Here is a 21,597-nt window from a genome sequence, read left to right on the forward strand (position 1 = left end):
TTCTTTTAAGTCTCAACTAAATCCGTCTTTCTATAGAAAGCCTTTCCCAACCCTTCTTAATTCTAGCATCTGCATTCTGCTAATTATTTCTTATTTATCTAGTATGTGGCTTGCTTTGTACATATTTATTTGCATGCTGTTTTATCCTTTAGATTGCAAGCTTCTTGAGGGCAGGAACTTTTGTTTCTTTTTTATATCTGTAGTGTTTAACACAGTGCCTGGCACACAGTGGGTGTTTAATAAATGTTTACTGATTGACTGATTTCTGTCCTCTGACTTTAGTGTGTCAATATTATTGATTTTAAAACAAGGTACTCATGTCTTTCCCTTGATTTTCATGTGAAGGATTCTAGCTGGAAAACTTTGTCTATTCTAGATTCCAGGGCTTCTATTTGTTTGGTAACATTACTCATCAGATAAGTTATAAAGAAGAGTCATGTTTTGAGTATGTGTTGGACTCAAAGATCCAACTTAATTGATGCCTTTTTTCCTCTCTTTTTATTGCTTGGTACAAAGGATGGTTTGCAACTTATGGGAATGAGGAGAAATATATCTGGAAATGGTGATATAAAATCAAAATATTTCAATGAAAACATTTTTTTACAGTACATATTACTCTAGGCATCATCTGACCATCAAAGAACAAAACATAACTGGGACTTCTCTGTCTAGATACTCTGTTTTTATTAAAGTAGCCTAAGATCTTGTGATATTTCATAGCAGTTGTTATACTGTTGGATCACATTGAGTTTGTGATCCACTAAAACATCCTTCATACTTAGAATCAACTTCTTTTGCACACAATAATCAAAGTAGTACAACCTAACTTTCTTTACAATAGCCCCTAATATTATATGAACTTTAAAAATGTGCAAGCAAAAAACCTTAACCTCTTACCTTTTTTCAAAACTACGCTTCTTGATTATTCTCTGCCAAATCCTTTTTTTTATTGCTAGTTTCTTCAAAGTGGAGGGAAAAATAAGTTATTGGCATGTCTTTACTAGGCAAGCCTTTTCTCATGCAAATGCTTCTCATCCTTCTTTTCAAGAATGACTTTCCCCTAAGGCTTACCGGTGCACAGATTACTGGGTATTGAAGTCTTTTCACCAAAACTGTTAGCACTCATCACTGCCTCACCCTGCAATTCCATAAAGAAATTCCACCCTTTTCCAATTGTAAAAAAAGAACATTAAATAGTAGCATTGATTGCCACCACTTACCAACTTCTCTTTCCAACCATATGTAATAAGGTGTTAAGGATCCTACCTACGATGCAGCTTCTCTTCTAGCTCAGCTGAGGCAAAGTATCATGTTCACACGGTTATAGAATCTTAGAGCTGAAAGAGATCATATTGGCAAGCTACTCCAACCCATACTCAAAGAACGAATCCCTTCCATAGCACTCTGATAAGTGATCCTGCCAGATAAATAAAAGTATTGGAATCCAGGACCTTGTACTGTTCAGTCATTTTTAGAACCTCATTTGTACATGAAGAAAAGTATAGGGAGGGAGGTAGTGGGGGGTGGGTGGGGAGGGATAAAATCGCAATTGTATGGCAGTGATTGTTAAACATTAAAAAAAATAAAAAAATTAATAAAAAAAAATTGAAAAAAAAAGAAAAAAAAAAAAAAAGAAAGAAAAGTATAAAATTTATGCTCCTACATGTCAGATAGGCTCATTTCCTCAATGAAACAAGCTATTCTCAGCTCACTATCAGTGATCGTGAAAGGAGGCAACATGATACTATAGGATGAATGGGGTGCCACACTGACAGAATCTGGTTCAAATCCTACCTCTGAATCGGTAATGATGGGAAAGTCATTTCACCTCTCTAAACTTCATTTTCCTACTATATAAAAATGAAAGCTTTGTATTAGCTAGTCTCTGGAGTACTATGACAATCTTTGCTTCCTAAGGGTATCGTATCAGAGCACGTATTTTTCTCAGACTACTAATAGGCATAGGGAGGTCTATTTCTACCCAAAATGTAGATTGCTAATAAGTATTTTTGTTGTTGTTCAGTAGTTTCAGTCAAGCTCAACTCTTCATGATCCCATTTAGGGTTTTTTTTAGCAAAGATACTAAAATGGTTTCTCATTTTATTCTCCAACTCGTTTAACAGATGAGGAAAGTAAGGCAGTTAAGTGACTTTCCCAAAGTCACACAGTTAGTAAGTGTCTGAGGTCAGATTTGAACTCAGATCATCTTGACTCCAGGCCCAGCACTCTATCCACTATGCCACCTAATTGCCCTGTTAATAGGTATAGGGAGGTCTTTCAAAAATCTATAAAATCATTTTCTCCCTAAACTGCACCCCCTCCAGCATCTCCTACAATTCCAAATACTTTTAACTAAGCTCATGGCCAAGCCAAGCCAATAAAAATTTATTAAGCAATGAATGTACCAGTCTTATGGGAATATAAAAGGTGTTTTACCTATCCTCAAGGAATTTGCTTGCAGGCTAATAAGTAAAAAAGACTTAAAATCTAGTTAGGGAAAAATGACAATGATATGAAACAATACAATGGCATATAATCAAGTACTAAAGTGTATAGTATAGATAAGTGGTACCGAAATTTAGAGAGGGCAAAAAGATAGGCATGTTGTGGTCAGGAAAATCTGGGAGAAGAAGAAATTTTAACTGCCTCTTGAAGTGCTAGATTGGTATCAGGTCCAGAGGCCCAGACAGAAGGACCTATGGGCCCTTAAAATCACAGTGTCTAACATGATGGAGCTTCATAAGAATAAGAAATGACAAGCTCTGCCACTCTCCTGAAGATGTGTCCCATCATAATAAGAAGACTGGAGATTCTGCACTGTGCTGTGCTATTTTCATCTGTGCTCAAATATGACACTTCACAAATGTGTCAACTCAGTTTTTGTAAATATTGATGGTGTGAAGACTTTGCTCACATTTGCCTAAAACATGAGAATTTGGTTTAGAGTATAGACAAATTTTAAATGGAAATTCTACCTCTCCTGGCCTGGGAAATCATTGTATTATGCTAACTACTCTAAAACAGGAGCTTGGCTTTCTTTTTTCTAAGTAGCTCATGGCCCAGTATGGCAGCATACTATTTATTATGGTAAAAATAATGGATTTGAAGTCAGGAGGAGGTTGGGTCAGAAGCCTAGGACAGAATTCATTAGCTGTGTAACCCTGGGCAGATTCCTTAGCATCTCTGAGTCTCAATTTCCACATCCATAAATTGGAAATTAGTAACATTTATACAACCTACCTCACAGAGTGGTTGTGAAGAAAATGCTTTTAAAGGGCTATATAAAGTATGCTTCTATCTTCCCACAAAAAAAAAAAGGCTATTTCTTTACCTTCCAGATGCCTTTTGACTTTGCAGAATCTGTGGTTATCCTATCCCCAAAATCTTCTGATTTATTGGAGCTAAAAGAACAAACCAAAGGAAGCCTTTAAAGATAAGGTCAGTGGAGACAGGATTGAGGAAAGAAAGAGAAACCTCTAAGATCAAATATAAAATGCTCTATTTGGTATTCAAAGCCCTTCAGAACCTACCACACCCCCACCCCCACCACCTTTCCAGTCCTCTTACACTCTGCTACATACTCTTCAATCCAGTGACATTAGCCTCCTTGCTGTTCCTTGAATAATCTCTGGGAATTTTCATTGGCTGTTTCCCATGTCTGGACTACCCTCTCTCCTCACCTTGGCCTCCCAGGACTTAGCACAGTCCCTGGCACATAGTAGGTGCTTAATAAATGTCCTATTGATTCTACTGATGGACTGGCTTCCCAAGCTTCCTTCAAGTCCCAGCTAAAATCCTTCCTTCTACAAGAAGTCTTTTCTCATCTTCCTTAATCTTAGTACCTTTGCTTTGTTGATTATTTCCAATTTATCCTGCATATAGCTTGTTGATACTTAGTTATTTTATGTTGTTTCTCCCAATAAACTGTGAGATCTTTGAAAGCAGAGACTGTCTTTTGCCTTTCTTTGTATCCCCAGAGTTTAGTACAGTACCTGCTAGGTAATAAGCACTTAAAAGTGTTTATTGACTGGAAAAAAAATCATGAAAGTATTTGTATTAATAGTTCTCAACTAATATATATCCAAAGCCAGTAGCTGCATAACACCACCTGTGATAGAAGCACGGAGGTAACTAGCTAGCATCTTTAATGATTTATCAGGGCTTCCCAACTCAAATAATGGCCACTTAGTTACTAATTCTTTTCCTCTTAAGCAGTCATCATCCATTTGGACCAAAACCTCCAGTCTTGCTCTAACTCCCAAATTCAGTTTTCTTTTCTACTTTCTTTTTCTGGCTTAGCCTTATAATGAATGTTTCTGAATGCCATCCCATCTCAAACTGGCCTATCCCCCTTGTCTCCACTGCACTGATGCAGAACCATTTGTGAAATACCAACTTTATACTTTTATTCCCTTAGCTCAGCTTATAACATGGTCTCACATTTATGTAACACTTTTTACTCTTACATATATTATCTCATTTTATCTTCATACTATCAATAGAGCACAGTTTAAAATCCACATTTGATAGATTAGGACACTGTAATGGGAAACGTAATTAACTGTAATCTTATATTGGTTTTACATTTTTATTAGCTTCACTTCAGAAGTCTAAAGATGATAAATCTACTACTTTGATTCCACACTGCTGTCTAGACTTTTTACCATTAAGAAACTAGATATTGACATCTTCTCTAGCCCTTGGAATTCAACCATGCCCTTCATCTGCTCATATTACCTTGACTATGGTTTCTATACTGTCAACCATTCCATTCCTGTTTGTGCTTTTGTTTTCATCTTATTGATTTAATCACCAATTGAGTTTTCCAAAATAATCAGTGTTTTCTATTATTCCATCGCCCAAGGCATAGGAAGTTATAGTTAACTAGTTTCACCTCAGTCTACTTTTCTCCAGCTTCTAACCAGGAGCCACTTCCTAGTTTCCTTTTCAGAGATTCTAACCAATCATGCCAACTCTTAATTTTATTAAAGTCACTCAATGCAGGAACTGCAAAAACTTCCATTTCTCTTCTTCCTCCTTCAATCTCCCTTCTCTCCCTTAGCTATCTCATTGCTCCACACACCTTCATAATGACTTATAGCAACAAAACAATATAGTAATCTTGTATTTGACAAGTGTAAAGACTTAAGATCTGGGGATAAGAATTCATTATCTGGTAAAAAAAAAAATTGTTGGGAAAACTGGAAAGCAGTACAGCAGAAATTGGGCATAGACCAGTATCTCACACCATTTACCAAGAAAAGGTCAGAGTGGATACATGACCTAGATATGAGAGTCAAGGGAAAGGAAAACTTATAAAATTCAACAAGTAGCAATAGCCATATTTGGCTAATTTATTAGTAATTTTTTTTAAAAATTAATTTATTTTTTTTAAAAAGGGTGATGGAAACTATGAGCCAAAATCTAATAGTATGGCTATCTATTCCTGGGTTTAATTGACCCTTGCCCCCTTTCCTCTCATATAATTGAAAGTTAACAGTAACTTCCAACTTCATTGCTCCTGTTTATAATGTCCTCTCTTATTTCATTTACTAATTATATACACTCTGTTCCTTACTTGATACTAAACTAAATTCATATTTATATAGCGCTTTAAAGCAATATCTCTTTTCACATACATTATCTCATGTGATCCATACAACAGCCCAGTGGAGTAGATAGCAAAAATCTCATTGCACTCCTTTTACAGATCACTAAGCTTCTGAGAATATAAGTCACATAGCTAATAATCAATGAAGCCGTACAGAACTCTATACACTTATTAGGTTTATTTAGTCTGAGATTCTCAACAAACTGGTCAAATTATGTTAAGAAACCCAAAGTTGAAGGTTCAAGATCCACAGATTTCAGTCAACTTTGTTCATTGTCAAAGTCAATGTCAACCTTTGGTCAAGTGACCATATTACAACTGTGCACCAAGGATCAGGTGAAAGAGCATGGATGATTAGTCAGAAAACAATATTAAATTGTTAAATTTCTAATATGTACCAGGCACTATGCTAAGCACTGAGGATACAAAAAAAAGGCAAAAAAAAAAAAAAGCAAAAAAAACCTTCCTTTAAAAACATTCATAGTCTAATGCAGAAGATAACTTGCACACATGCATAAACAAGATATATACAGGATACCTTGAAAAGAATACTTGGTATAAGGTACTGCCATTAAGGCAGACCAAGAAAGGCTTCTTAGAGAAGGTGGAATTTTAGTAGGGACACAGAAAAAGCCCAAAAGGCTGGGAGATAGAGTTGGGAAGGAGGGGATTCCAGACATGAGGGACAGCCCATGAAAATGAATGGAGTTGGGAGATAAACTCTCTTATATGGGGAATATCGAGAAAGCTATTGGATTGCAGAGCATGATGGGGGAAGGGAAATAGAAAAGGTGTAAGAAGAATAGTAGGAAGGAACACATTTGTGGAGGAATTTATATGTCAAAAATTTGGCAGATAGGTGACACAATGAATAGAGTACTGGTTCTAGAGTCAGGAAGACCTGAGCTCAAATATGACCTCAAACACTTAATATCTGTGTGACCCTGAGCAAGTTACTTAACCTGTTTGCCTCAGTTTCCTCAACAGAAAAATGGAAATAATTCAGCACCTATCTCAGAGTTGATGTGAGGATCAAATGGGATAATGGTTAACACAGTTAACACGTAGCACACAGTAGACGCTATATAAATGTTTATTGCCTTCCCTTAATCCTGAAGGTGATAAAAAGCCGTTGGAGTTTATTGAATAGGGAGATTGTGACAGGTGGAGAGAGGATGGAGGAATGGGGAGAGACTTGAGGTAAGATGACCAACTAGAAGGCTATTACAGCAGTTTAGGTGTGAGGTGGGGGGGCACCCCTCTGGACCAGGGAGGTGGCAGTGTCAGAGGAGGAAAGGGGGCATATATGAGAGATATTATGAAGGTAGACATGATAGGAATTTACAACTTTGAGCCTGGATGTTGGGAGAAGGTGAGTGAGAGAAACTGAGTTGAGGATGAGGATACCTAGGGTTGAGAACCTGAGTGATTGGAAAAATGGTGGTATGTAGACTTGACAAAGTTAGGAAAATTAGGAAGAGGAGAGAGCTTGGAGGGGGGGAAACATGAGTATTCTGTTGGATACATTGAGCTTAAGATTTCCACTGGACATCCAGTTCAAGATGTCTAATAGAGAATTAGAGCTGAAGGACTGGTGATCAGGAGAAAGGTTAGGGCTGGATAAGTAGATCTGGGAACTATTTGCAAAGAAATGATCATTAAATCTATGAGAGCTGAAATGAAATAGTAAAAAAGGAAAAGAGAAGATGGCCACAGACAGAGACTTAGGGGATACCCATAGCCAGTGACAATGAGCTGAATGGAGAACTGGTGAGGGAGCAGTCAAACATGGAGAAAGTCAGGATAGAGTAGTGTCATAAAAACCAAGAGAATATCAAGGAGAAAAGGGTGACTGATTATGTCAATGACTGCAGAGCAATAAAGAAGGATGAGAGTTGAGAAAAACCATTAGATCTGGCAATTATGAGATCACTGATAATGTTGAAGAAAAAGTTCCAGTTGAATGATGAGGTCAGAAGCCAGATTGCAGAAAGTTAAAAGAATGAAAGGAAAGGAAGTGGAAGCACCTGTTGTAGAAAGCCTTATCAAAGAGGTTATCCATGAAAGGGAGGAGAAATATGGAATGATAGCTAGCAGGGATGGACAAATCAGTTGAGGGGTTTTTGAGGATAAAGGAGATGTGGACATATTTGTAGGCAGTAAGGAAGCAGCTTATAGAGAGGGAGGTATGGAAGAGTAGTAAGACATCAGGAACAAGGAGGCTGCAATGTGCTGAAGAAGACAAGACAGAATGGAATCACTTGTGCATGTAGAGGCGTTAACCTTGGCAACTTTCTGGCTACCTTCTAGAGCAGTGTATCACCATGGCTAGAAAAACAACTGTAAACACACTCCAGTGATATAATCTTTTCATTTGTTTTGTTAATTAAAAATTAAGAAACTTAAGACACTTGATTTAAGACTAGTTAGTAGTAGAACAAGGACTGTAGCTTTCCTGATTGTCCTTTCTTTTTCTGGTCCTTTTTTCTGACTCTTGGCACCACATTTAGTTAATCTACTTTTCCTCTCTGTACAGACTGTGTTCTCACCTACAAGTCTGCTGAAGTTGTAGTGACTAATTCATCATCATCACAACAAACCCTGCAGGGCCATTGCCCTGACCTTCATTCATTTCTATCAGTCTGTTTCCTGTAGCAGTCTCCAATAACAGGAAGAAAGTTAAGGTTCGAGAAGCTGAAAATCTGTGTGTGTGCATGCACATATGTATACATATACATGTATACATAATGTATCTGGATTTTTTACTGAATATGCCTTCTCTTTCATGTGACTAACCTTGGAGGAGCCGTTTTAGCAGGGAAGCTGAAAAACTGGACTATTTTCTAGATATGATTAAAACGAAAGCTGGAGAGGAGAGATTAAAGATTAGACACATGATAATTGGGATTTGGGGGGTTATTTTTGTTGTGTGTGTATTTTTTTTAATGATCTTGATAAACTCAAATTAAACACAGCTGCTTGTTGAGATTTGCCACAGATTTCCACAACTAAAGTACATCTGGGAGCTGATAGGCATTCCTCATTTGTTTTTCTATTCATTTCAGTCCAGCCCAGCCTACTCTGATACCTTGCATTAGTGAGTGGCTGTCTCCTCATCATAAATGACTGGGGGAAGGGGACAGATGGGCATTCAAAGATGTCCAGAGCAAGATGCCTGCTTAATCAGAGCTAGAATAAAATGTGTATGTTACAGCAATAGGCAGGAAATAGGTCTGGCACTGTTACACTGAAAGACCATCAGCTCATCTGTTTTTGTCCTACAAATTAATTGACCTGTCACTCTAATTCATCACAAGCATCCTAAAATAGGCTTGCTTCTCTGAATCTCCACTACCCCTATCTCTACTGCCTTTACCTCTCAAAGTGGGAAATTGTTTCCTGTCATTTATTTCATTATGAATTCTCTGAACCCTAAAAAAAATATAACTAGACACTCAGTACAAGTAGCCAATGACCCCTCCAAAAAAAAAAATTCTTGGAACAGCAAAGCCTAGTAGTGTCCAAGATAAGAGATTTCTCTCATCACCATTACAATAAAGCCACATGTACATAGAGATAGAGACAGAGATAGAATACACTGTTAACCTCTTCAAGCAGGGTATTTAGAAATTCCCAAAGGCAAAATGTTGTAGCTGCCTTTCCTATTCTTCTAAACTCCATTCCCTCTGCTCCCCAAACACACACACACACACACACACACACACACACACACACACACACACGCACACACACACCTCTATTCACCTTCCACATTTATCAGAATCCCAATAAACACCCAAAATCTACTTAAGCAAGTCTGCTTAGCCTGTAGGAGGAGGCGTGGTGAGGAGGAGTAAGAAAGGGAGAGTGAGTGGTGGGCATAGGCAAAGGCAGGGGTTCTCTGCATACAAGGCTCGAGAGAGAACTAAGAGAAGCTGGTACCCCAAATCTCACTGTTAGAGGGATTCCCTCATCTCCTCCCGTACAAAATTCTCTCTTTCAACCCATGGGTCCCCACCCCCTGGAATAAAAGCGAGAGGGAGAGAACTGCAGACTCCCTCAGAGCCCCCAAAACACGCACGTGCACATTTAAAAAATCATTAACACCCCCCCACACACACACACACACACACACACAAACATCAGTTGTAATATAAGCCACTCTCCGAGTGACCAGGCTGGAGGACGAGCTTGACCCAACAACAGACAAAACCCCGGATCTTACAAGACAGGACTAGAGGGTGGGAACAAGCCAGGGAAAACATATACATATAAACACACCACACACACACACACACACACACACACACACACACACACACACACACACACACACACACACACACACACACACACACACACACAGGCGCTACTCACTTCTTGGCAGGGAGGTAACGGGAGCCTGGAGGCGGCGGCTAGGTCCACAGCCCCAGCCGCCCGGCAGCCGGCGACGAGCGCCCAGCAGCAGAGCCATGCCGGGCTCCAGCACGGCGAGCTCGCGCGCCTGGGCGCCCGGACAGGCAGCGCCCGGACAGGCAGCCCCCGGCTTCTCCTGCGCGCCGCAGCCGCGTCCAGCCGCTGCATCTCTAGCTCCGGGCTGGGGAGCAAGCGTGCAGGCAGGAGACCTCCGGACAGGGTGGGGGATCCGGATGCCTCGCGCCGCGCACGAGCGCTTCTGCTACGGGTCAGCTGGCCGGCCGGCCGCAGGAAGCGGAGCGGGCGAGCCTTTCGTCTTCCCTCCTCTCCGCTGTGCGCACCCCACCTGGCCTCAGCTCGCTACTGCTGTTTTCGCTCCAGCCGCTGCCGCTTCTCCCAGGATTGCCAGGCTGATAGCGCGGGTAGCCTCCGTCACGCAGCGGAGGGAGGGTTCGGGGGAGAGAGGGAGAGAGGGAGGGAGGAAGGGAGAGAGCGAGGATGAGAAGGAAGGAGGGAGGGAAGAGGGAAGGAAAGGGCCCTACGCTGGCGCCGCGTGGAGCTGGCACAGGAGGCGGGGAAGGCTGGCGGAGATGGCTTCGAGGGAGAGGACGAGAGAGCTTCGAGAGCTGTCTATTAGAGAAGGTGCTGAGCTGTGAGAGGGGAGCAAGCGGTGTGGGAACTGGGGGGCCAAGAAATACCAGCCAGCCGCAGCCTCCCTGCCCAGCTGAACTGTGGTACCAAGGAAGGATGCGGGGCCTCCTAATGCAAGATAGTCTTCCCGGGTTGCCAGGGAACGGGGTTGGCAAGGGCGTGGGGGAAGCCCAGTTGGGTGGTGCCCCTGCCGTGGCCTCTCAGCCACAGGGAGCATCCGCCTCCTGCAGAGGTATAGCACAAGGGGCAGAGCCTCCAGAAGATAAACCATTTCAGAAACCTTTTCCCCCCAAGATAACTATCCTATTTTTTAAAAAAAAATCTAAGCTAGCTAGATAAAGCCCAATTTCTAGTTAAATAGTTGAAATTAAGAAGGTTAAACTGGGTGGACCAAAATCAGATACATTGGCCTGACCCCAAGGAGCACTCTGGTATCCAACAACTTTGATATCTGAAAAAAATCGCCCTGTAATTTGAGATCTAATATGAGGACCTAATAGGCAAAATTCAGGTTCCAAAAGGTGTGTCCAACACGGTGTAAACATACTCAAATAAAACTATTGAATACTGTCTTCATGCCATGTGCCATGTTCATTCATTTTTAAAATTTTATGTGAAAAAGACAACGTACTAAAAACAGTGTAGAACACTTCCCCTTTTATAAAAATATATATATATTTTTTAAAGTTATCTTCCTATATAACCGCCCATTGAAAGGATTGAGGAAAAGTTGTAGTAATCTCAAGCATGATCTTTTATATTTTGATTTCACCTGTGAAATTAGATTTAATTTATCTTCGAAAGCAAGAGGGTATGGACTTGCCTTCTGTCAGAGCTGGGAAATTCCAAGAAAATTCTAAGGGCCTCCTGTATAATTTTATAGCCTAACAAAATATTTTTATCCCTAAGACCAGGCTTACAGTTTTAAAAGGCAGATTATTTTTAAAAGGCAGTGACTTTCATCTATTTAATAGCTTTTCCAAACAGTTTATCAGAAATTCCCAGTGGGTTTTGGTTTTGTTGTTACTGTTGTCTGTTTGTTTTGTCAGATACATGGGGACTTGCTTTGTGCACAGATAAATTTCTGGATCCTTCACTTCATTGTAGTTTAGCAGTTAAAATAGGAAGGTCAAACTTAAAACAGTGACTGAACCTACTGGATCCCAAATTCCCAGAAGGAAAAAAATGTGTCATCACCAATAGCACAAGTATATAAGAGGATCTTGAAGCATGGTTGATAAGCTGAATGTAAGACCACAGTGAAAGAAAATCAATGTACCAAAGGAAAAAAAGATACTAGAATATATTAGAAGTCTGATATGCAAGGGCTGGGAAATCATCAATCAATCATGAAACATTTTTAAAGGATCTGTTCTGTGCAAGGCACTAGCACTCTGGCATGAAATGCACCCTGGTTTCAAAGAGCTGGATATGTACATACATAATACAGATTTAAAACAAAGTAATTAGGGAGGGAGGACAGTAGTAGTTGGTGGGGAAGAAATCAGATTCACCCCTGATCTGAAAAGGTTTTATGTAACAGGTGGTGCTTGAGCTGAGTCAAGAAGAAAGGGAGGGAAGAAGAAAGGCAAGGGAAAAGGGAGGAAAGGATAGGATTCTAGGAGGAAGAGGTGATGAAAGAGTTCCATCTAGGCATGGGTGATGGTCAGAACAAAGGCATAGAGATAGGAGATGGAGTTTCATGTGTGAGAAATATCAAGAAAGTCAATTTGGTAAAGTGCAGAAAAGGCATAATAGATGATGAAACTGGAAGAAAAGGTTGGAGCCAGGTTGTGAAGGACTCAAAGTCATACCAAAGAGTCTAGCTTTGCTTCAGTTAGGATCATTTAAGTACTATATAGAGTATACTGTATCTTTTGCTCACCGTATGGTACAAATAACAGAAAAAAACAAAACTGATGATAAAGGGGATGAAATATAGACCTTGTGGGAAAAGATTGCTTTAAAAAAAAAGTTGCCTTAAAAAAAGTGTATCTTCAACTATAGTACAGGTGTTTTGGTTTGTGGGGAAACTGATACTCATTTATCCTTCATGTCCCATGGGTGTGAAGCAAAAGAAATAGTTTCTACTGGAGAAGAAAAATAACTTTATATCCAACATTTAAACAGGCTACCAGAGGGAAGTTTGGAAATCTTCAAGAAAAGAACTGACTCTAGATCTCTTTGCACTATTATCTTAGAACATTGTAAAGAAAAGTTCTTTAGGAAAAAATCATTATATAAATATGAGTTGTTATTGGTCTCCTCCTTGGAGAGTATACACATTATTCTACCAAAAGTCAGAGGACTGGACCCAGTGATTTTTCAAGGTCCTTTCTCTCACACTAATTGTAAGGCCTGGAATCAATCAACCAACCAATCCACAAGCCTTTGTTAAGCACCTGCTATGGGCGAGGCACTGGGTATACAAAATAAATATGAACCACAGCCTCCTCTCACATCCTATCAATGAGAATATGCATATATTTAAATATAGAGAGAGTAAAATAAATACAAGGTAGTTTGAAGGGTATGAGCAGCTGGAAGAATGAGGAAAGACATCATGTAGACTAGAACCAAGTACTAGGAACCACAAGTAAAAAGATTAATATAATTCTAAAGTTGTTTCTCTGAAAACAGTCAATGTGCTTCTCAAAATAGACAATATCAATTCAATGTTTTCCTATAAGATACACTGTTCAAAGACTGCTCTTACCATAAAAGACTTGTTTGGGAACTAGACAGGCAATATTTGCCCATCTGTTAACTAATATTGACATTACATGAGTCATGAGTAACATGAAAACATAATTATCAGAAACGACATAACTTTGGAACAATTCAGTCCCTTTCCAGTGTTTTTATCTTCAAAAATTTACATTTTAAGTAATTGCCAGAGTAATTTGTATGTGCTGATCCTGTTTTTTAAAAAATTAGCAACTATTTCCTTTCCTCAAACATCTCAAATTAGAACAGGAGTCCATTTTTAAAAAGTTTTTTTGCTGTCATTTAAGTATCTGAACACAATTTTTGCCTTAAGGAAGTAGTGTCTAACTCAAATAGAAATGGGGCCACTACACCATACATTAGGATATATATTGACTTAGTTTTAAAATGTAAAATGATCTATGTTTTATTGTATTTTTGTTTATTTTACATTTTCCGATTCCATTTTAATCTTGTTCTCACTGAATTCACAAAAGTCATTGGCTTCATGCATCTGTGTTTTTGACACAAAGAATATGGATCCATTAGGATATGGGATCATGGAGTCAAATTAAGGATGAATAACAGAGCATATTGGATATAGTCAATGATTTGATTACATATAAACATATATGTAAATATATATGTGTGCATATATATGTAAAATACATACACTTACAGTCATTTTTCAGTTATGTCTAATTCTTTGTGATCCCCTTTGGGGTAAAGATACTGGAGTGGTTTGCCATTTCTTTATCCAGCTCATTTTACAGTTGAGGAAACTGAAGCAAATAGGGTTAAGTGACTTGTCCAGGGTCATACAGTTAGTTTCTGAGGTCAGTTTTGAACTTGGGGAGATGCAGCATCTTCCTGATTCCAGGCCTGGCCTTTTCTATTTCTATGGACTCAACAACTATGAACAAAGACAGCCTCCCAACACCACCAAATATTATCTCAATTTGACAGGTGGGTAAGCCAAGTTTAAAAGTTAAATGTCTTCAATAATTCAACATTTACTTAGGACCTAGTATGTACTAGGCAATCTGCTCAAAGCTGGAGATCCAAAGACAAAGCAAACAAGCCCCTGCCTTCAAGTGGCTTCCTTTCTGCTGGAAGGATACAAGTCATCAGTATAGCATGTGATTTGGAGTCAGATACCTGGGTTCAAATCCCACCTCTGTCATTAATTGTTGTTTGTCCATTGTTTTTGAAGAGGACCGCTGATGTTACAGGATGATGTCTTAACTTGCTTATGAACTGTATTGAAGTGGCACAAAGTTGAACAAAGTCTACAGTCTTGTTCTCTCATCCAGAGTCATTGACGTCCAGCATCAGCATAAAAGTCAGGGCAACTGGTGATTGCCTGAAATGCAGTGGATGATGTTTGCATTTCAATGTCTGATCAAGCTGTAAGAGCTCTGCAACACCTGCTTCAGCTGCCTTCATGGCCGTTGGAACAAATTGTTCTTATCCATCCATTCCCGGAAAAGTCTTCACATGCCTGGGGTAAACACCCCCCTAAGTCATCAGTGAGTCTGAGGCCTGACAGTTACCCTCAGCCTGGTTTAGCCCATCTGCCAAGACTGTTTTACCCGAGTGTGGCTGCTGCTGCACATGCTACAGCTTCTTGGAGTCACAGGTGAGAGTGGAATGAAAGGTGGACACCAAAATTGGATGAACAGCCCTGAGAAGGGCTTGGCAAGATGGTCTTCCCTGAATACCCCATATGCCCCTACTGCCACAGACTAGTTGTGTGACCTTAGGCAAATCAATTAACCTCTCTAGGTCTCAATTTCCTCATCTAGATAATAAAGGGATTTGACTAGATGACTTCCGATATCTCTTCAAGCTCTGTATCTATATTACTATAATTCTATGAAATGAGCAGACACATGAGTAAATAAAAGGAAATTAAAAGAAGTTAGAGAATACTTACAACTAGAAACCCTAGGAAAGGTTTCACAAAGGAAGTAGGACCTGAGCTGAGCTTCAAGGGAAGATTTTGTCATCAACATTAAGTATTAAATGTCAATACATCAAGGACTTGTGATTTTGTCCACTAATGCAGATTCCAGTCCACTCATAATTTGTGGTCTCAGAGCTAGCAGGGTTCAGCTACCAAGAGTCATACTACTTGTGTCAGAAGCAGAATCTGAATCCAGTTTTTGCTGGCTCCAGGACTAGCAGCACTCTATCCATTCTGTCATGGTGTTCCTTACACTGTATACAAAGTTGTTACATAGTATTAAATCCGTATGGAATGTTAGTAAAATTTTCATGTTTAAAATACTTGATATTTCTTAACTGCCCTTTGAAAATGAATAATAATAACATTTCTCACCTATTTCATTAGTTCTGGGGTCTGTTTCTGTCATGTCAAACTGACCTTAATTAGAGTGTTATTTAAAAGTACTCATATGCTGTGTCATCCCTCTAGGAAACACAAAAGGTCACTTGTTTTGGTGTTCTTTTTTTCCTCCAGAGAAGAGAATTGCTCAACTCAACCTAATAACCATATTGCAACTGTAATTTTTACTGAATCCTGTAGTGTAATGATTTTGAAAATAGATTTGGACACATCGTTTAGTTTGTAATATTTGTATTCTCTGCCTGAGAATGGCTCTATTGTATCATTTTCCTGTATGTTGGATGTATTCTAATGAGCTATTGTTACTAGATCTGAGAAATATAAGAGTCATATTTTCCCATTTTCCAACTTTCATCACCTTACAAGAACACCAATTATGGTCATTGTTTGTGATGTCACAAACATACTCCATTTTTGGCTTGGGAAAAGTGGATCGTGGCTTTTTAATGCTATGAACTGTCATTGATACTTTCTAAAATAATAACTATAATATGACTGGGATTTAATTATTTTTTCCCTTATTCAGATTTAAATAATGTACCCCCTCTATCAAATTCTCAAGCATCCCCCAAATTAAGAAATTTATCCTAAAGCCATCTTTCCCAACACTGTACTTGTGAAAGGTATCCAATGAAAAAAACTGCTTGGCAAGAACTAGATCTTTACTTTCAAAATGAGCCAGCAGAGTTTTTCAGAGGTTAAAGTCAAGTGGTTATCACTAGCCTATTCAATTCAATTCAACTTACATTGAGTAGGTATGCCACATACTTTAAATTGCTATTTTTTAGCCTATAAGGTGCAAAGAAGGTGCCAATCTTGATGGGTAAAGCAAATTCCCTTACCCAGGAGTTTGCATCAATGAGATCATATATCCAGTCCCTAACCCTAAATCAGAATCTGAGGGATTTAAGATTTACTTTCAGCCATGCTATGGGAACTAAAATGAGTGTCTTTCTCTTCCTCATATCCTCAGTTCCATTAAACTAAAAGATGTACAATAGCTGCTTTACCTTTCATAGGAGAAAAAGCCACATTGATTCCTTTTAACTAGTTTTGAACATGGAGATTGTTCACTCAGAAAACTTTGGACATAAGCACCTTTAAATTATTTACACATTCCATGACTCTACACTTTGCTTCATGCCCTCTCCACAACTGCTTTTATAAAAAAAAAATTCATTCATTTAATCAGTCATTCATTCATTTTATACCATACTATAGATTGAATGATTCTACTTTGACCATTGTCAAATTATATAATACATATATATATACATATAAAATTATATATACGATTATATAATTAATACACATGTATAATTATATCATTTATTTTGAAACTCAAATTACTCTGTGAGCTTATCTATTTAAATGTTCCCTCCCATGATGCAAATCATAATCCCTCTATGATACATATCTTCTACAATTCTTATCCCATAATAATAAGCTTGTACTCTAACTATTTGCATGCAACCCATTGTCTGATCTTACCAAGTAACCAGCTCATCCTCTCTTTAGGACAAAAACTGCTTTTGTTTCCTAACATTTACTATAGTGTCTGACACAAATTAAGTACTTAAATGTTTGTTGGCTGATTGACATTTCTTTATGAGATATCAATGACAAATGAGGCTTCTCTACCTATCATTCAAGGACCAACAAAGACTAGTCATAAATACTAGTCATAAAAGATGTCTCCTATTTTTCCCCACTGACTTGGCTTAGAATTCTACTCCTGCCACATAGTCCTATCTTTTCCCTCTAACACCACTCTACTTTTATCTTATATTATTTACCACCACCACTCAATTACCAACAGTGACTTAGGAAAGAAGCTTTGGCAATGCCAAAAAGACCAAGAATTTGTACATCCTGAATAGCCCTTACGTGCCCATTTGAGGCATCTGAAATGATGTCCAGGATGCTGAGCAAACACCTCGCTAGGGCTATGATCCTCACCAAAACTTTGATAGGGCACCTTCTTCATGAATTTTATTTGTAACTACTTTGAGGAAACCATTGGTTATCAGATGATTTAAAGCCAAGTGATCTGGGCAACTGCGAAAAATCTGTAATGCATTAAAACCAGCAACTAGGTGGTATTTCCACTTAGAAAACAGAAATCTGGGGGGACAGGCAGAGACAAAATGGCAGAGTAGAAAGATCTACATACTTTAGTTCTTCCCCCACAGCCCATAAAATACCTGTAAAGAAAGACTCTCAACAAATTCTAGAGCAGCAGAAGTCACAGAAAGACAGAGTGGAGGAGATTTCCAGCCCAGGGTGACCTAGAAGGCCAACAGGAAAAGTCTATTGCATCAGACACAGAGCAGATCCCAGCCTAGCCTCAGCCATGTGACTCTGGGATGAGCAGGACTGGAGCAGGTCTTTGGGACAAAATCCCTGGAAGCAGCAGCGGGCTTTTCAGATCCCTCAACCCACAGGCACCAAAGGTCAGTGAGAGGGCTTTTTCAACCTGAGCAAGAAGGAAACAGAGTCCACCCCTGGCCCTGGCCCAAGGCGGCAATGGAGGCTGGGCAGCGGAGGCTTCTGGAGACCATAGTAGGCAGGCAGCAGCCCGTGTTCATTGTTCCATTATTGGAGCATTGAGCTTAAAGCCTCTGGGGGAACTGAGCAGTTGATCTGAATCTCAGCCCTGAGTGGAGGCCCTGCCCTCACCTAAAGCCCCTTGGGGAATTGAGCAGCTGATCTGAATCTCAGCCCTGAGCATGGTCCTGGGTGAGCAGGAACACTAGGGCCCTCTGCTTGACAAAGGATTCAGAAGTCAAGTAACTGTCTGGGAAAATGCCAAAAAAAAAATGGAAAAAAATAAGACCAGGTATTTCCTTCCATCCTTTCGGGATGAGAAAGAATAAAGCATACTATCAGAGGAAGTCAAGGCTTCTTCATCCAGTACCTCCAAAATGAATATATAATGAGCCCAAGTCATGGAAGAGCTTGAAAAGCGAATCAGCAGCTTGCTAAAGGAAACCCAAAAAAATGCTAAGGAAGATAATAACTTTAAAAATAGGTTAACTCAATTGGAAAAAGAGGTCCAAAAAGCCAATGAGGAGAAGAAGGTTTTAGAAAGCAGAATTAGCCTAATGGAAAAGGAGGTTCAAAAACTCACTGAAGAAAATAGTTCTTTAAAAATGAGAGTGGAGTTCAGGGAAGCTAATGACTATATGATAAACCAAGAAGTTGCAAAACAAAACCAAAGGAATGAAAAAATAGAAGATAATGTGAAATATCTCATTGGAAAAACAACTGACCTGGAAAATAGATCCAGGAGAGACAATTTGAAGATTATAGAACTACCTGAAAACCATGATCAAAAAAAAACCCTAGATATTATCTTTCATGAAATTATCAAGGAAAACTGCCCTGATATTCTAGAACCACAGGGCAAAATAAATATTGAAAGAATCCACCAATCAACTCCTGAAAGAGACCAGAAAAGAGAAACTCCTAGGAATATTGTGGCCAAATTTCAGAGTTCCAAAGTCAAGGAGAAAATATTGCAGGGAGGTAGAAAGAAACAATTCAAGTATTGTGGAAATACAATCAGGATAACACAGGATCTGGCAGCTTCTACATTAAGGGATCAAAGGGCTTGGAATAGGATATTCCAGAAGTCAGAGGAACTAGGATTAAAACCAAGAATCACCTACCCAGCAAAACTGAGTATAATACTTCAGAGGAAAAAATGGTCATTCAATGATATAGAGGACTTTCAAGCATTCTTGATGAAAAGACCAGAACTGAAGAGAAAGTTTGACATTCAAACACAAGAATCAAGAGAAGCATGAAAAGGTAAAGAGGAAAGAGAAATCATAAAGGACTTTCTAAAGCTGAACTGTTTACACTCCTACATGGAAAGATAATATGTGTAAATCTTGAGACTTTTCTCAGTATTTGGGTAGGTGAAGGGATTGCACACACACACACACAGAAAGCACAGATTGAGTTGAATTAGAAGGAATGATATCTATAAAAAATAAGATTAAGGGGTGAGAGAGGAATATATTGAGAGGGGAAAGGGAGTAATGGAATGGGGCAAACTATCCTTCATAAAAGAGATAAGAAAAATCTTTTTCAATGAAGGAGATAAAGGAGGAGGTGAGAGGGGAAAAGTGAAGCTTACTCTAGTCACATATGGCTTATGGAGGGAATAACATGATCACTCAATTTGGTATGAAAATCTAGCTTACACTACAGGAAAGTAGGGGAGAGGGAGACAAGTGGGGTGAGGGGGATGATAGAAGGGAGGGCAAATGGGAGAAGGAAGTAATTAGAAGTAAACACTTTGGTGAAGGGACAAGGTCAAATGAGAGAGTAGAATAAATGTGGGACAGGGTAGGATGGAGGGAAATATAGCTAGTCTTACACAACACGGCTATTATGGAAGTCTTGTGCAAAACAACACATATATAGTCTGTCTTTTCATATAGTCTTTTCTTTTCTTGATGAAAAGAGCAGATCTATAGTCATATATTGAATTGCTTGCCTTCTCAGTGGGGATGGGTGGGGAAGGGAGAGAAGTTGGAATTCAAAGTATTAGAAATGAATGTTGAGAATTGTTATTGCATATAACGGAGAAATAAGAAATACAGGTAATGGGGCATAGAAATCTATCTTGCCCTTCAAGAAAAGTGAGAAGATGGGGATAAGGGAAGGGTAGGATGTGAAAGAAGGGAGGGCACATTGAGGGAAGGGGTAATCAGAATGCGAGGTGTTATGGGGTGGGGGTAGGGGAGAGATGGGGAGAAAAATTGGAACTCAAAATTTTGTGGAAATGAATGTTGAAATCTAAAAATAAAGAAAGAAAACTATAAAAAAAAGAAAACAGAAATCTATATTTCATTCCTGGCCACATATTTTTCTTTGATTTTTGATATTTTGATGTTTAAAAATCATATTCCTTTCATTCTGAGAGTCCAATTTTTTAAAGTATTTTCTCTCCTAATGCTTTTCTAATGCTTAAAACTTTTAATAGAATAATCAGATATACTGGCAACATTCATCATTTTGATCATGCTGGATCATCACCAAGATATTTGCAGAGCTGATAGTTATTGTTTGATCATCTAAAAATGAGCTTCATGCAAAACAGAACTTCAGTGGGTTGGCATGTGTTGAATTTTTCTTTCACTATAGTCCACAATTAGTCACCAAAGGCTGTTGAAAATGTATTCACAACCACTGCAACAAAAAGACCATAAGCGTTTTAATTTATAGTATATATATATATGTATATATATATATGTATGTATATATGTATATACATATATACATACATATATAATATATATACATATATATATACATATATACATATATATAAAACAGCAATTATATATATTACACATATAAATACACAAAATAAATATATATAATATATAATAGCAATCCACTTTTTTCATTGCTATTAATATAAATAACATTATATTTAACAAATACACATGAAAGTTACTGCTGCCATTCAGGCTTGTATATCAGATATAATTATTTTAATGTTAAAGTTTTTACCAAATGACTGGAAGGATGAAATTTTCTTATATTTTGTCATTAGAAAAGCACACATTCACTTCAATAGTCCAAAGAAACATGGTTTCAATAATGCAGATATGCTCTCTCAAATTGTATAACCCATATTAAATCTTTTACCTGTTGCTGCATTTATTGAAATTTATGATCTTTTAGCCAACTTTCCAGGTATGAATTTTAGCCTTCTGGTGACAAGACATACAAGATTTTCTTTAAATATTGCAAAGGGCTACTTTTTTTTCTGAACAAATCTTAATAGTAGAGTACTTTGAATAATTTCAAATACAACCATGTATGT

General features: G+C 38.5%; 1 protein-coding gene across 2 annotated transcripts in view; it reads right to left on the bottom strand.

Annotated features, from left to right (window-relative positions):
- ELAPOR2 (endosome-lysosome associated apoptosis and autophagy regulator family member 2) overlaps nucleotides 1-10,789 on the bottom strand; it is a 203,285-nt gene extending 192,496 nt beyond the window's left edge. The window contains exon 1 of one of the 2 annotated variants that reach the window (XM_072653231.1): nucleotides 9,989-10,786. In XM_072653231.1, coding sequence (XP_072509332.1) covers nucleotides 9,989-10,195 — 207 coding nt within the window. In that variant the 5' untranslated portion in view covers nucleotides 10,196-10,786. Of the gene's footprint in view, nucleotides 1-9,988 lie in introns of both variants that reach the window. The other variant, XM_072653232.1, reaches the window with a different exon arrangement.
- Between the last annotated feature and the right edge of the window lie 10,808 nt (nucleotides 10,790-21,597).

The sequence above is a fragment of the Notamacropus eugenii genome, chromosome 3 (genome assembly GCF_028372415.1).
Source record: "Notamacropus eugenii isolate mMacEug1 chromosome 3, mMacEug1.pri_v2, whole genome shotgun sequence".
NCBI classification, from domain to species: Eukaryota; Metazoa; Chordata; class Mammalia; order Diprotodontia; family Macropodidae; genus Notamacropus; species Notamacropus eugenii.